This window comes from Medicago truncatula, chromosome 8 (genome assembly GCF_003473485.1).
Source record: "Medicago truncatula cultivar Jemalong A17 chromosome 8, MtrunA17r5.0-ANR, whole genome shotgun sequence".
In the NCBI taxonomy this organism is placed as follows: Eukaryota; Viridiplantae; Streptophyta; class Magnoliopsida; order Fabales; family Fabaceae; genus Medicago; species Medicago truncatula.
Window position 1 is genome coordinate 6,022,754 of NC_053049.1, and position 14,763 is coordinate 6,037,516.

A 14,763-nucleotide genomic window follows, 5' to 3' on the forward strand; every position below is an offset into this window, starting at 1 on the left:
TTGGTCAATCTAGCTCATGACTGCAAAACATTTATATTCTCCACCCAAATCAATCAATCTTGACCTTTTTTCATCTTTTTTGTTTTTCTTATGGTAAACCAATCCAAACCTTGACTTTATAGTATATACATACATTACTATCACAAATCATACACAGGGAACATTGCATGGATTGCTCTTAGTATGTCCACATTATTTGTATGTAGAATATGAGACCAATTTTGGGCAATTTTGACATGCCTCATCTCCACGCCACAAGGACTAGTCAGTGGCAGAGAATCTTCATGACTAAGAAACTATAAAATCATTTTTAAATATTATTTGACAAACAAGAATGGAATATTGACCCAAGTCCAAAATACAATTGGGTAATTAAACATATGAAGGGACCAAAAAACATTATTCATCATATGCTAAATGACCAAAAGAATTGGTCAAGAGAAAAAGAACTAAATGAAAAAAATGAATCATTGGTTAGATCTCTTATGTTGTAACCTTCATCCTATACTCTAAACTAAGGTATAAATGAAAAGACATGATATTATTAGAAAATGAATATAAAATAGTTTATGATGATAAGTACATGTTCGAATTGATGGTGAGTTTGACAAAATTACGGTGGTACTATGATTTTTTGCTATAGTTCTAAAGCGCACTGCAAGTCTGCAACACCGTAATTCTACCAGATTCACCGACAATTTAAACATGGACTAAATAGATCTCAATTTGCTGAAGTAACATGTACTCTAGGGCTTGGAATTCCCATGTGCACAAGTCTAGGAGACAAGTGAATTTTTGGACTAGGTCTTGGTGAGGGAATAGGTGTCTTGTTAGCAATTTTTCCATTGTTGACTCTAGGTGATAAATTGAGTTGTTGAAGTGCCTTAGCTTGGAGTGTTGATGGGTACTCTCTCACACAACCAATCCTAGGACCAGCTCCAGTGGTCCATTTGCTTGACAATGGCTTGCAATCTTTATGTTGTGTAATTGCCACATTATTTTGGATGCACCTTTTGGCAGAATCACTTGAATTTGCATTAGTAGTATTATTTGTGGACTTAAATTGAAGCTCATTGTCAACTTGCTCTGAAGGTGGGACATCATCATCAATTGGATATTTCTGCATAAGGAAATGTTTGTACATAAGTTTAATCATGTGGATGTTTAGTGATTTCAAATCAAAGCAAAAATAGGCTAATTTATATAGGGAAAATTTATTTGGAAGTTATGAATTTACCTTTACATTTGTCAAGTCCACATTGTGTTCCATCAAGAAGCCAATGAATTCCATGAAATTCTTCTTTGTAGGTCGGTAATGTCCACTATAGGGCCATATAGCCTGAATAAAAATTAATGAACATCAATTTACATAACATTTAAAGAAAGTAAAATGCTTTTCAACTTTTTCCTTTTAAATTTATCTCTTGGTGATTAGAAATGGAATCCTTTTGCTACTTTATAAATGATGCATTCACATTCATGCAATCAGGATTACAGTAGTCGTTTGATCAAGATATGACAATCTAGATTTAAAATTTAATATTTTAGAGTTTTAAAAATCTAAATCGTCTTGTCTCGATCTAACGACCACAAATGTGCTGATTACATGAATTTCCGAGTATATCAAATCCAACTCAGAAATAATTGGCTTAGATTCAACGACTCAGCAGCAAGTTGTCATAAAAATAATTGCATTTTTATGGTGTCCTAAGATTATAAATATGAATTATGTATAAAACAAGTACCATACATCAAGAACACCATTTTGGACAACCAATCTTCCAGATGCAATAGTAGCACCACCGGCTAGGAAACTTGAGTGTTGAAATTGGCCTTTCTTCTTCTCTCCAACATACAAAATTCTGGATGAGCTAAGAACAAAAATCCACTTAGATCCTTCACAAGTGTGTACAAGGTTCTTGCTTTTTCTATAAACAAGCCTTCCTTCCTCTATAATAACTTCATATACTTCCCTTTCTTTCTGCATAAGCAATAAAAAAATAAAAATAAAAAGGAACCTCTTATAATTAATAGAGAATATTTTGGTGGCTGCTCAATATATTAAATAAAGTCAAACTATTGACAAATACAAAAAAAATAAAAAATAAAATAAAATGACAAATGAACGCACTAACACATGATTTTATTGATAGTTTATTAGTCCTAAGATACACCACTAGCACTCTATAATTGACCAAGTATTATATAGTACATGTACATGGATCTAATTCCATGATCATATGAAAAATTATAATATAAAGTCCAATTATCATATGTTATGTGGCATTGTCAATGTCATGAGGTGAAAGTGAAAGAACTTACAGGTCCAAGGTACTTTATACACTGCTTCTGTAATTCACATCTTGTACACTTATCAAGATTTACTTCTTTTCCATCTCCAACATCCAACCTTTTTACGTCACCAACATGCAATTATGAAATCAGTTTAGCAAAAAAAATCGATGATCAAAAGTGTGCTAAGACATGTTTGATAGTAGAAAATGTTTTTACTTTTAATTGTGCTAAGACATGTTTGATAGTAGAAAATGTTTTTACTTTTAATTACAAAGCAGCCACATTATTTTCATGTTAATTTATGTTTTTAAAAATGGTTGTACAAATCTTTGTAAACATGAAACATTTAAGAATAAGGTGGCAATTTCATAAATAAATAAATAAATAAGAAATAAGCAATAAAGAAATATTTGTTTTCTTAAATAAAAGAGAAATGATATTTGTACAACTACTTTGTGACAATTTTTAGACAACTTTCTCTCTCATACTCACATTATATTCTTACTCTCTCTCTTCCTTTTTTTCTCTCCATTGTTTTTGACCAATGAAAAGAGAGAAAAGGAAAGTTGTCAAATAAGTTGTACCAAATGGTTGTTCAAACATCATTGCTCTAAATAAAACATACTACTAAGGTGGCATATTTTAGAGTTTTAAACTTTATTTTAACAATCGCCTTAGTGATTAGTTTTACCAGTAGAAAAAAGGTTGTGAGCTCTGGCTATGGAACCAAACATTATAGTACAAGTGTAAATTGTGTCCATATCGATGACGTGGATCAATCTGCAAAATACAAGAAAATCTTAGTTTTAATCAGCTTATTTATACTTCTAATAAGTTAATTTAAAAATCATAATCAAAGTCAATAATTAGACATATGAGCTTACAGCTTCAAGCCAATGTCTAAGAGCTAATTTTTGTGCTTTATCATCTTTACACAATCCTTTTCCCACCTACCAACAAACCAACAAAAAAAAAAGTTAATTTATAGGAACAAATTCACAAAAGCAATTGTGTTGAAAGAGAATGAAAACTTTGAATTCTTCTATATGGTCCCAGTCAAATATATAATTGGTAAAGCCAAATTAACATCAAATGATTTATATTTCAGGAAAATAATAAAGTTGTAAATGAAACCAATGGCTATGTAATTGAAATATTAAAAAGAAATTCTCCATTATCCAAAAGTTTATTCAAAGATTATAGCTTTTGACATTAAAGAGTACCTTAGCAGCCATAGTCCTAGCTCTAGCCCATTTTGAAAGAGCTGTTTCTGTTTTAACTGAATCAAAATGTGATACAGAGCACCTACTAAGTGCAGCATAGTCTAAAGCCTTCCACCTGTAAGAAATTAAGAAAAAATTATTTACAAAAGTTTATTAAATTCTAATAATCAATGACTATAATTCAACATTAAAATTCCTTATCCATAAAAATAAGGATTAATATTTATTTTTTTGGATAAAAAATTAATGTTTTTAATCCTTATAAAATCACGTTTCTTTTTACTGGTGCTTTTAGTTCTTTTAAAGCAACTAAAAGCATCAGTGAAATTAAAAACACTCATTTTTATTTTTATTTTTGAAGGGAAAAACACTCATTTTTTATAAAAAGTGTGATTTAAAAATTGATGAAAATACTAAAATAGAAAATAAAATTGTTTAGAAACTAAAAACACATCTAAAAATAAATGTCATAATCATAAATATTGAAATTGAAACAAACCATAGTTCTTCACAAACAACTGCACAATCTGCCAAATTTCTTCTAGTCCTATAACTCTTGTAAACTTTCTGCAGCTTTATAGCAGCAACATCAAGCTCTCCAATGGATTTTGGTGAGAACCAAATTTCTGGTTTATGCAACAAAATTGAAGGGCTTTGTTTATTGAAAACATCATCAATAAAACCCTCTTTTGTACCAGAGTTATCTGTAACCAAATATTTGAATGAGAATGTAGTTTGCAGCTTCAGATTTCCAATTTTCCTTCTCTTTGAACATGTAGATTCTTCATGAACAACCTCATCATCTAACTTTTCTTGATTATACAATTCATCTATTTTTCTTTCACTCTTGAAACTCATTGTTCTTAAGGTAACTTCTCCTTCTTTAGATTCATAATCCATTGGTCTTATTGTTATCATTTGCATTCTTCTGCAAAATAAAAGTAAAGAAAAAAAGTTGAATAATTTTAATAATTAAAATAAAGAAGCACTTCTAATAATAATATACTGGGAAATGTTTATAAATCGTCATATATTATTCAATGTAACATCTAAGAGTCAAATCAAGCATTTCACTAGAAAATGAATAACCAATATTAATAACAAGAGATGAAAAGAAATGGTCACCTTTAGAGTATGAAATTGAAAAGCAAGATTCTTTATGATTCTCTTATAAGCAAAAGATAGCAACTGATTTTCAGTCTTGGAAAATGTTCACTTGACAACTCTTATATAAGGCACAAACTTAGGAGTACATGTAAATAAAGAGTGAAGATTCTAATAAGTACTTTCAAATACGTTAGAGATAGATTGAAGAAAAATGGTGTGACCCTTTGAATTATTTATTTAGGAATTAATTAATTAATGAAACGGTTTGGTTTGAATAGAAAAATAAGAAATTATGTGTCTTGTACCATAAAATGGGTTGTCTTGAATATAGAAATTGAAACTTGGAGAAGGTGTTACATGAGTGTGTAAGTGAAAAGTGTATACGCGGTGATGTGAATTGAATGAGACAGAATCAGTCAAAAGCAGCTTAAAGGGGGGGTTGCCATATCTTTATTTTCTTTCTTATTTTTTTTCTTTATGGTGAATCTTATTTTTATTCTTTTTAATTGAGCATGATAAATAAATCAATGTTAATATTTTATTAATAAAAGTGTATATACTTATATAATTTAATTTTTTTATGTTTTTGACAATTTAAGTATATTGAAAAATGCTCATATAATATGTGAATTAGGGCCTGTTGGTTACGGATTAAAATTAAAGTAATTTTGTCTTAAAATAATTTAGAGATTATGGGCCCGTTTGTTACGGATTAAAATAAAAGTGATTTTGACATAAAATAATTTAGAGATTATATTTTAGAGATTTTGTGAAAAATCAGAATGTATTTTGCGTTTGTTTACCGTAATAAAAATCACTTTTTTTAAACAAATAATCTAGTTTGTTTGAATACAACTATATAAAAGGGATTTTTTGTTGCAAAATTAGTTCAATCTTTTAAATCATATTTTCTCTCTCCTCTAAAAAAAAACTATTTTTTGAGAAGCTGCTTTTAACACTTCTCATTTGAAGCTGTTTTTAGATTATTTTTAAATTCTGATTTTTTTTTTTTCAAAATTTGTAACAAACGGATGCAAAACTCTTAAAAGTAATTACTTTTAAAAAAAAAAATGAAATTTTTCTTAAAAAAAACTATAACAAATGGGCTCTATATTTTAGAGATTTTGTGAAAAATCAGAATCTATTTTGCGTTTGCTTATCGTAATAAAAATCACATTTTTTAAACAAATTATCTAGTTTGTTTGCATACAATTATATAAAAGGGATTTTTTGTTACAAAATTATTTCAATCATATTTTCTCTCTTCTCGAAAAAAAAATTATTTTTTGAGAAATTTGAAGCTGTTTTTAGATTTTTATTTTTTTTTAGATTCTGATTTTTTTAAATGTCTGTAACAAACGGATGCAAAACTATTAAAAATGATCATTTATTTTTTTTTTTAAAAAAAATTGGCTTTTTTTTATAAAAAAAAAAAAAACTATAACAAACGGACTCTTAATGAAGAATAGTCTTATTACATATTTTAATCATTCCATTTTACTTGTTATATTCCTCTCATAACATTGAAAAAAGAAAAGTAAATATCTATAGGGCTAACTTGAGCAAAGGAAATTGGAGTATGATGGAAGAAGATGTTTGATTAGGCATTGAATTTTTTGTAGGGGAAGAATCGAATTTTTTATAAAGGGGTTAGGCATTGATGTGATAACGATATCTACATCATTATATAAGGCAGCTTCAAATCAACTACTACAAAATTATATTTAGTCAGACAATACAAATTTATTCTTACTAATTCAATTTTTTTTTCAAATCAGCTGTATATTTAATTAGATTAGATAACATACGACAGTCCTCATGAGTTTAGCTCAGTTGGTATTGACAATGCATAATTATGCAAGATCCGGAGTTCGAACCCCTGCCACTAAAAAAAAAAAAAAAAAAAGATAACATACAACAAAAATTAGGATTTGGATTTGACGCGGTAACTACGTACTTACTCATATAAGCCGTCTGATTTGAAATATGTGGTTGTGATCATTTCTTGTTGATTTTATTATTGTATGATCTGAACTGTCTGATCTGTAACTACTAGTCGAGACGTGAAAAAGTGTGTATCTGCGTGCCTTTTTAACAATAGGCAATCCAGATCCAAAAATCAACACACCAACCCAATTTAATTTACTAACACATAAGCAAAATTAAGTACCCTCTATTTACCTTTTTTGTTTACGTGAGTGTGTCCAAATACTTTAAATTTAAAACCGTAAACACAAACAACATAAAAAATAAAAACTTCAAAGTCTTTGCTCTTCAAATATGTTTGAACGTTGCGTGTGTGAATTGAATTTTTTTTTTTTTTTTTTTAAGTCTCACATTGGATAGTTTACACACAACACTAATGTTTATATAGTGAATGTATGATTTACAAGGGTGTGCTCTTGGGGTATATAATTTTGTAAACGAGTGATGACACACTCAACATGACCACAACACATGCGATGAAGATAACGTCGCCACCATCCTTCCTTGAGGGGGCTTGGGTTGTGTGGTGTGCCCAAATTGATAAATTATTTTTTTAGATTTTTTTGTTTTGGTAGACGTCATCGCAAATGTAAATGTTGTGAATGTTGTAAATGAAAAACTAACTCATATTTGGTTCAAACATTCATGATGTAAATGTTGTGAAATCATTGTTGTTTAACAACTTTGATATGAAAGACTTCATAGAAGCTAATGTAATTCTTGGTATTAAAATTATTAGGCCAAAAAAAGGGATTTTTCTTTGATCAACCTCACTATGTTGAGAAGATCTTCAAAAAATATAATTATTTTGACTGCAAACCTACTTGCACACCACATGTTCCAAATGTAAAACTATTTAAGAACACTGGTGAAAGTGTAAGACAGATAGAATATGCAAGCATCATTGACAGTCTCATGTATGTCACTAATTGCACCACACCCGACATTGTCTATGTTATGGGAAAGTTGTGCATATTTGTTAGTAGACCTGGTAATGAGCATTGGCATGCTATTGATATGGTCTTAAGATAGCTACAAAGAACCATGAACTTTGGATTAGATTATCATATGTTTCCAGATATCCTTGAAAGATTCACAAACGCAAATTGGAACACTTTATTAGATGACTCCAAAGGAACCAATAGTTATATAGTTCGTATTTTTGGAGGAGCTACTTCTTGAAAATATAAGAAACACTTTGTCTACTATGGAACATGAGATTATAACACTAGCAATAGATAGTGAAGAAGAAAGTTGGTTAAGATGCTTGCTAGCAGATACTCCCTCCGTTTTAAATTGTATGACGTTTTGGGCATTTCATACATATTTAAAAATGTAATTAATTTTGTGTGGGAAAGAGATATTATGAGTTGTTTTACAAAATTGTCCTTAATAAATGATATGGGAAAGATAAATGAATGACTTGGAAGGAGAGAAAGTAATAAATAGTTAAGGATATAATAGGAAAAGTAACATTAATGATTTATTGGTATTCTAAAACGACATACAATTTGGGACAATTTTTTTTTCAAAATGACATACAATTTGGGACGGAAGGAGTATTCCTTTATAGGAAAAATTGTTACCAGTTGTGTTGATCCATAGCGATAATACCACGTATATTGAAGAAAAAAATAGAACTGTTATAATAACAGTAAGACATGACAAATACATCATAAGCACAACATTGTTATATAGTTACTCTCTACTGAAACTGTAAGAGCGGATCATGTATGCATTGATGAAAATTTAGTCGATCATTTGACAAAAGCACTAGCTAAAGAAATTCTATAAAACGACGATTAAGATGGGACTACTAACTATGGAAAAGTGAATCACTTATTATGTTAACCCAACCTACATAACTGAAAATGTCAAGAATGAGGTCCAATGGGTAATAAAAAGTTGTGAAGTGATATGAGATGGACATCGTATTATAGAACAAAAGAGGCATGATTTACGAAGCGGTAAAAGGATGAGATAATAAAAACTCTTAATGAGATTTATATTGTATATGGACTGGAGTATATTGAAGCGGTAAGGGTGCATTAAAAACTCATTAATGCGCATGAGTTTTTAGAATACACCTAAGAAAATTTTGTGTATGTTTTGATGTTATAAATAGAGTTCAAGACTACGAGTCACCTTAATAAAATATGAATATTATTCACTACCCAAAGGTTAAGGTTTTAAGACACATTTTCTTTTTCACAATCTTAAAAGATACTTTCTGAGTCAAATTTTTAAATTCAAGTGGGGGTTATCAAACGCCATGTGTGTTTGTATGTGAATTGAAAAAATCCCAGAAGTCCTAAATTGGATAGTTTACACATAACACTATTGTTTACATAGTAGATGTATGACTAGCATAAATATACTCTTAGGGTACACGATTTTGTAAACGGATGATGATGCACTCGACATGACCACCACATGTGAGACAACGACATCATTCGGTCTGGGATTGAGTTGTGTCATGTATTATTTTTTATGGACATAAAACCTTAAATTAATTATTTTTTTGGAGTTTTAGTTTGGTACACGTCATCAACACGTAAGTGTTTTCATGCATCAGCATCATTTGGCACACGCCTACGCCCGCTGAACACACACATGCACGTGCCTTCCTCTAGTCAACTCAATTTCGCGTCAATCACTAAGTAGTGGGGCATTAGTGAGGTAAGATCATGTAGTTCATTCCACAACAATCAAATGATCTTGGCCCTTCATTTTGGTTGCCACTTGGTTCTTGAATTATATAAGGAGTGCTCCACCCTCACTTTTCTTCACACCAAAACTCAACAACTTGTGAGTTTTCTCTATTCTCCCTTTTTTACTAGATGCATTTATGAGCCATTTACCCCCTTTCTTTTTTGACCCTTCAGAATTAAATAGTGGTCTTAAGACCATAGTCATTTTTCAAAAAATTTGTTCTTTCTTAGATTGGTCATCAAATCATAGTCCCTTCGAAAGTTAAAGTGACCATTGTACCATACCTAAGTGGTCTTGAAACCATAGCAAGTGGTCTTTGTACCACATTAGAGTGGTCATTGTACCATATTTGAGGGTGTATTTCTAAAATAGGTCCTACTTTGTCGTCGGACTTTGATACAATTGTAACTGAGATATTTTATCCTAGAAATGTTGTGGTTGATAGTCTGCTTGCATAATCTTAAATATTGTCATGAAACATCTTAAAGAGAGTGACATTGTTTGTGACTCATCCCACTAATCTCTTTGGTGATCTAAAAACTTTTTGAACTATTTGTAAATATTGTCCAAATATTGTTCCAACAACAGTCTATTGTATTAAACATTATGAATTGAATCCTCTCCTTCAAAATTGGCTCCTTCTATCCCCTTCCTCAAATCTTAACCATTATATCAATCTAATGGTAGATATATTAAAATACAAAATAACATAAATAAATAACCCAAAACATTAACATTGTGAAACAAATCGGGCGGGATTTTGCTACTCCAAGAAGCTTCTTCATCTTCCCTTCGAGAGGTATGCACTCTCAATCTTGTGGCCTCCATATCTCAAATTCTATGTTTACTCACCTCTTCACTCTCAATTTGATAACCTCCGTGCTTCAATGTGATTCTATCAACAAATAAGATGGGGAGAAATAATTAGTGCATGTAAGAAATAGGATGGGGTAGAGGGAAAAACCCTATTGTCGCGACATTCGTCGTCATCGACATCTTGTACTCAAATGTTGGTGTCGTTTTGGGCGGCGGCTGATGGTGGAGTTTCATTTCATCCTTCCCGACATGTATTCCCTCTTCGTTGTCTTATTCCCTTGCCGCCGACGTCGTGACTTGTGATTGGGTTCAAATTTAAGGATTTTGAGTTTTTCCTTTTTGTTAGAAGAGATTTTAGATTAAATGACTTAGAATGATACAACAAATAAGTTTTTGAGTTATTTTGTATTTTATTATGTCTACCGATAAATTGATCTAACGACTAAGATTTGAGGAAGAAGAGAAAAATAGATCATTTTAAAGTAGAGGATCTGTTCAATAAACATTATCATGAGATCCCACTATCGTCATAGATCATTTTAAAGTAGAGGATCTGTTCAATAAACATTATCATGAGATCCCACTATCGTCATTTTCATCTTATTTTAGGTGGGGTTTAGCATGGAAAAAGGAAGTTCTTTCCCACCATGGGAAGTAAATCTTTACCATTAGATTAAAGAGGATCACTAGTCTTATTATAGTATGCAAACACGGTATCTTTCCAGACTTTATCTTCAACCTCACTACCATCTCTCTCATTTCGCCACCACCATCACCACACTCAAGTCAACAACCACCTAACCAAATTTTGATATGAAAAACTATATCAAATTAAATACTGATTTTCAATTTGAATTTTGCAGTTTGACATGAAATTGGTCTCTCAATCCCTTTCACGAGTACCCTTATTTTTTTCACAGATCTAGTATATTGATTCATGGTCATTCTTTTAAGAACCCAAAAACACCTACAAATAAAAATTGATGAGTCTGAGAATAAAAAAAGCTAGATTGTTAAAATATTGTTGAGTTGAAATGTTAAAGCTACAAGTATAAGGAATTTTTTATACCCATATGAATAGAACCTCATAGGATTTAAGACCCATTGCAATTTGAAGCCACTTAAAACTGTAGTGTTATCGAAACAAAAATAAACATTGAATTTGTCTTCCTTTGGTGGGTGAGAGATGAGAGAGAATGGTTAGGGAAGATAGGATAAAAAATTCAGTGTAGAGAGTGCATGATAAGAATATGTTCTTCTTTTAATCTAGTGGTAGAAATTCAACTTTCCATGGTGGGAAAAAACTTTGCTTACATAGGCTAAATGACACCCTTATTTTAATAGTGGGTCCCTATGTACGATAAAACATTTTTCATTAGTAAATTGAGCTAATTATTTGACATGTGCCGTTTTTTGTGAATTGCCTTCGAAGTACACCGATTTAGAAGACTTTCACTACTTGTAATTGAAAAGGGATGAAAATTGATGTTGACACATTTGGTTTGGCTGAGAATCACGAGTAAATTACTCAAATGCCCAGAATTTACTCGTGTTTCTCAGCCAAACTAAATGTGTCAACAACAATACTCAAAAGGGATTGTGAAAAGATACGTGCATACATACATACTCGGAGCACGGGAGTTTGAATGTGTCCTTTTCCTTTACCTTATTTTTGTTGTACTAATTGAGCAAGAAGAAGGGACTAAAATGTACGTGATGGTTACACATTCTCCTAGACCGTGTCTAAAATGGGTCAAAATCTTCTTCATTTATGTCCTTCTTTATTTCTACCATTTGGAGAGGTATAGACACACAAAGTTTTCAAAAAAGTAAAACATAATTAATGATAATAGGATCCACTTAATGGTAGGACCTATCATCTATTCTTTTGTGTCTATCTTTCTCCAAATTGCAAAACTCTATTTATTTTAGCAAATGGAGAGGATCTTAATCCGTTTAAAACATTAAACATTTCCTTATTAGTAATTAATACTAGAAGTGAATAAGGGGCAAAAAATATGAAGCATACAAAATATATGAATTAGACAATAAAATCTAGGCTTAATTGCACTTTTGGACCCCTATCTTTTCAAAAGTTGCGGTTATGGACCCCTAACTAATTTAAATACAAAACAACCCCCTATGTTTCGATTCTTTGGCAGTTTTGGACCCCCAAGGCAAAAAAAATTAAAAAATTGACACGTGGCACCTCACTTAGGGTGCCACGTCAGCGTTGACCAAGTCAACAATGGACTAGGGGTCCAAAACTGCCAAAGAATCAAAACATAGGGGACTGTTTTGTATTTAAATTAGTTAGGGGTCCATAACCGCAACTTTTAAAAAGATAGGGATCCAAAAGTGCAATTAAGCCTAAAATCTAAACAACATGAAACATCAAACGAATTGTGTTTCATAGGACAAATACATGCTTGACCACGTCATTTTCATACATTTCAAAATCTTTTTATTAAGTTGAACTTGAAGTCATTAATTAAAAACTGGACTATTTTTCTTTGTTCCAATTGAGTTTTCAACACGGTTACGAATTGTTCTTTGTGTGGCTTGTAATAACTCTTGCTATAAATAATAGATATGGAGTGCTATAAACATACAGTAACGTGATCACACATTCCCACACGTGACTTCGACCTTGACTTGGTTTGTCGTGGATCATTTCCCTTCGATTTGAAGGTCCACAATTTCGTGTGATTCATGTTCACGTCCATATTACTATAACTAACTAAATGAGTTAGAATTAATACAACAAATTAAATGTTTTTTTTTTCAACTTTGGCCCTATAAATAGGTAGCATTTAGTTTGGGAATGGTTAGTTCTTTCCTACCATGAAAAAGTGCAATTTTCTAAGACATCTGGTGGTTTGCAACTTGTTTTGGAAAAGAGAAAAAAAATAAAATTAGTTTTTTAACGTTGTTTGTATTTTATCCAATACACCTCCCCATTTACTTTTGAACCGCTTCAATTTCTCTTCTTTTCGAACGTATAAGCCAATTTCTCTTATATTTTACTGCTAAAATCGAAAAACCCAAGGAAATTTTTTTTCCGGTTACATTGTGTTCTATGTGATATTAATCATTTGGTGGGGTAGAGTTTTTTTGTTTTCCAATACCAATAAAAAAGTTACAACCCTTATCAAGTAATAGATCTCAACCATCCAAATAAATTACTATTAAATCTATGACTCTTGTTAAACTTTTCCATCATGGGAAAGAACTTCCCATTCCATGCTAAACCTCACCCAATAAATATAGTCACGTGCATGTTATATTGAAGTTTTTTTTTTTAATAATACTGATATTTAAGTTTGGAGAATGATTTTCTCCTGAAAAAGAAGATAGGAGAATGAATCATAATGAATTTATAAACATTTTATTGGTACAAAAATGAAACCCGTACAGACCGTTGGTGTTTACATAGGTTGGGTGGGGCAATGACAATACTACTTCGTCAAATAAGGTCCATATAATACATATTACATGTGATATTTCAATTCTAAAGTCTAACATTAATTTTTTTTAAAACAAATGATATTTATACAACTATTTTGTTTTAATATTTATGACAATTTTCTTTTTTATATTTATATTATATTTTTAATTTATCTTTTTATTGCTTTGATTTTTATATCAATATTTAATTTTCTTTATAAATTCATGGTTATCTCATAATTTAGGTCAAATGCATTTAAAAGTCCTTTAAGTTTTTCATTTTTCCAAAAGTGATCCTTTAAGTTTCAAAAGTCACAAACAAGTCTTTTTAGTTTTTGAATCGTTTCAAACAAGTTCTTTTAGAGGATGATGGTGATGATTCAGACGATAGCAACAAAAAGCATTATCCACCATTTGTCATGCCTAAAAAGATGACTGATTTTAAGTGGATGTTAGGAGCCAAATTGAGTATCAAAGATGAGTTTAAAGAAGCAATTACCAACTATGCTATCTACAATGCGAGACTAAAAGGACTTGTTTGAGACTTTTGAAACTTAAATGATCACTTTAGGAAAAACGAAAAACTTAAAGGACCTTTAGATGCATTTGATCCATAATTTATTATATAAATGGTTGTTCAAATAACACCTATTTTTTTTTAAAGGTCTAACACTAATTTGACTGCTGCACTACTTCCTGTTTCTTCTAAATATTTCTAAAGTTTTATTTGTCCTTGTTTTAAAAGGTTTCCTTTAAAAGACAAAACAGGTGAAGAAAATGAACAACCATTGAGCTACACTGTATTAGGAAAAGTGAAAATAGAATTAATACCTCTTTTTCTACATATAGGGTCACTTTCAGAAAATCACATAAATTAAAAAAAATCTTTTTTTTTTATATTAACATTGTTGACAATTTTTTTTTTGGTACAACATTGTTGACAATTGATATGATATTATAAGTTTAACCTTCTTATTAATGTTTTAATAAGAGTATTTATTACAGATTGCGAAAAACATATGTAACAAAATTAATGGTGTGTTGGTGAATAAAAAATTAACATAAAAACTTTGAAAGTGGTCTTGTAAAAAAATAGAGGGGATGGGAGGGCTTAAAACTATCTTACTGGTAGTACAAAAATTACATCGTTTTATGATAACCTCAAACTCAAACTTCG

At 30.6% G+C, this 14,763-nt stretch overlaps 1 protein-coding gene across 1 annotated transcript; it reads right to left on the reverse strand.

Annotated features, from left to right (window-relative positions):
• Positions 1–342: 342 nt before the first annotated feature.
• Positions 343–5,006, reverse strand: LOC25500495 (IQ domain-containing protein IQM1). Its single transcript, XM_013588920.3, has 9 exons — positions 4,644–5,006; positions 4,018–4,446; positions 3,519–3,633; positions 3,180–3,245; positions 2,987–3,075; positions 2,323–2,410; positions 1,751–1,981; positions 1,238–1,339; positions 343–1,120 (listed from the first exon to the last, which is right to left on the reverse strand). The coding sequence occupies exons 2-9, from the start codon at positions 4,440–4,442 to the stop codon at positions 722–724; spliced, it is 1,515 nt and encodes a 504-aa protein (XP_013444374.1). The 5' UTR covers positions 4,443–4,446; positions 4,644–5,006; the 3' UTR covers positions 343–721.
• Positions 5,007–14,763: the final 9,757 nt, after the last annotated feature.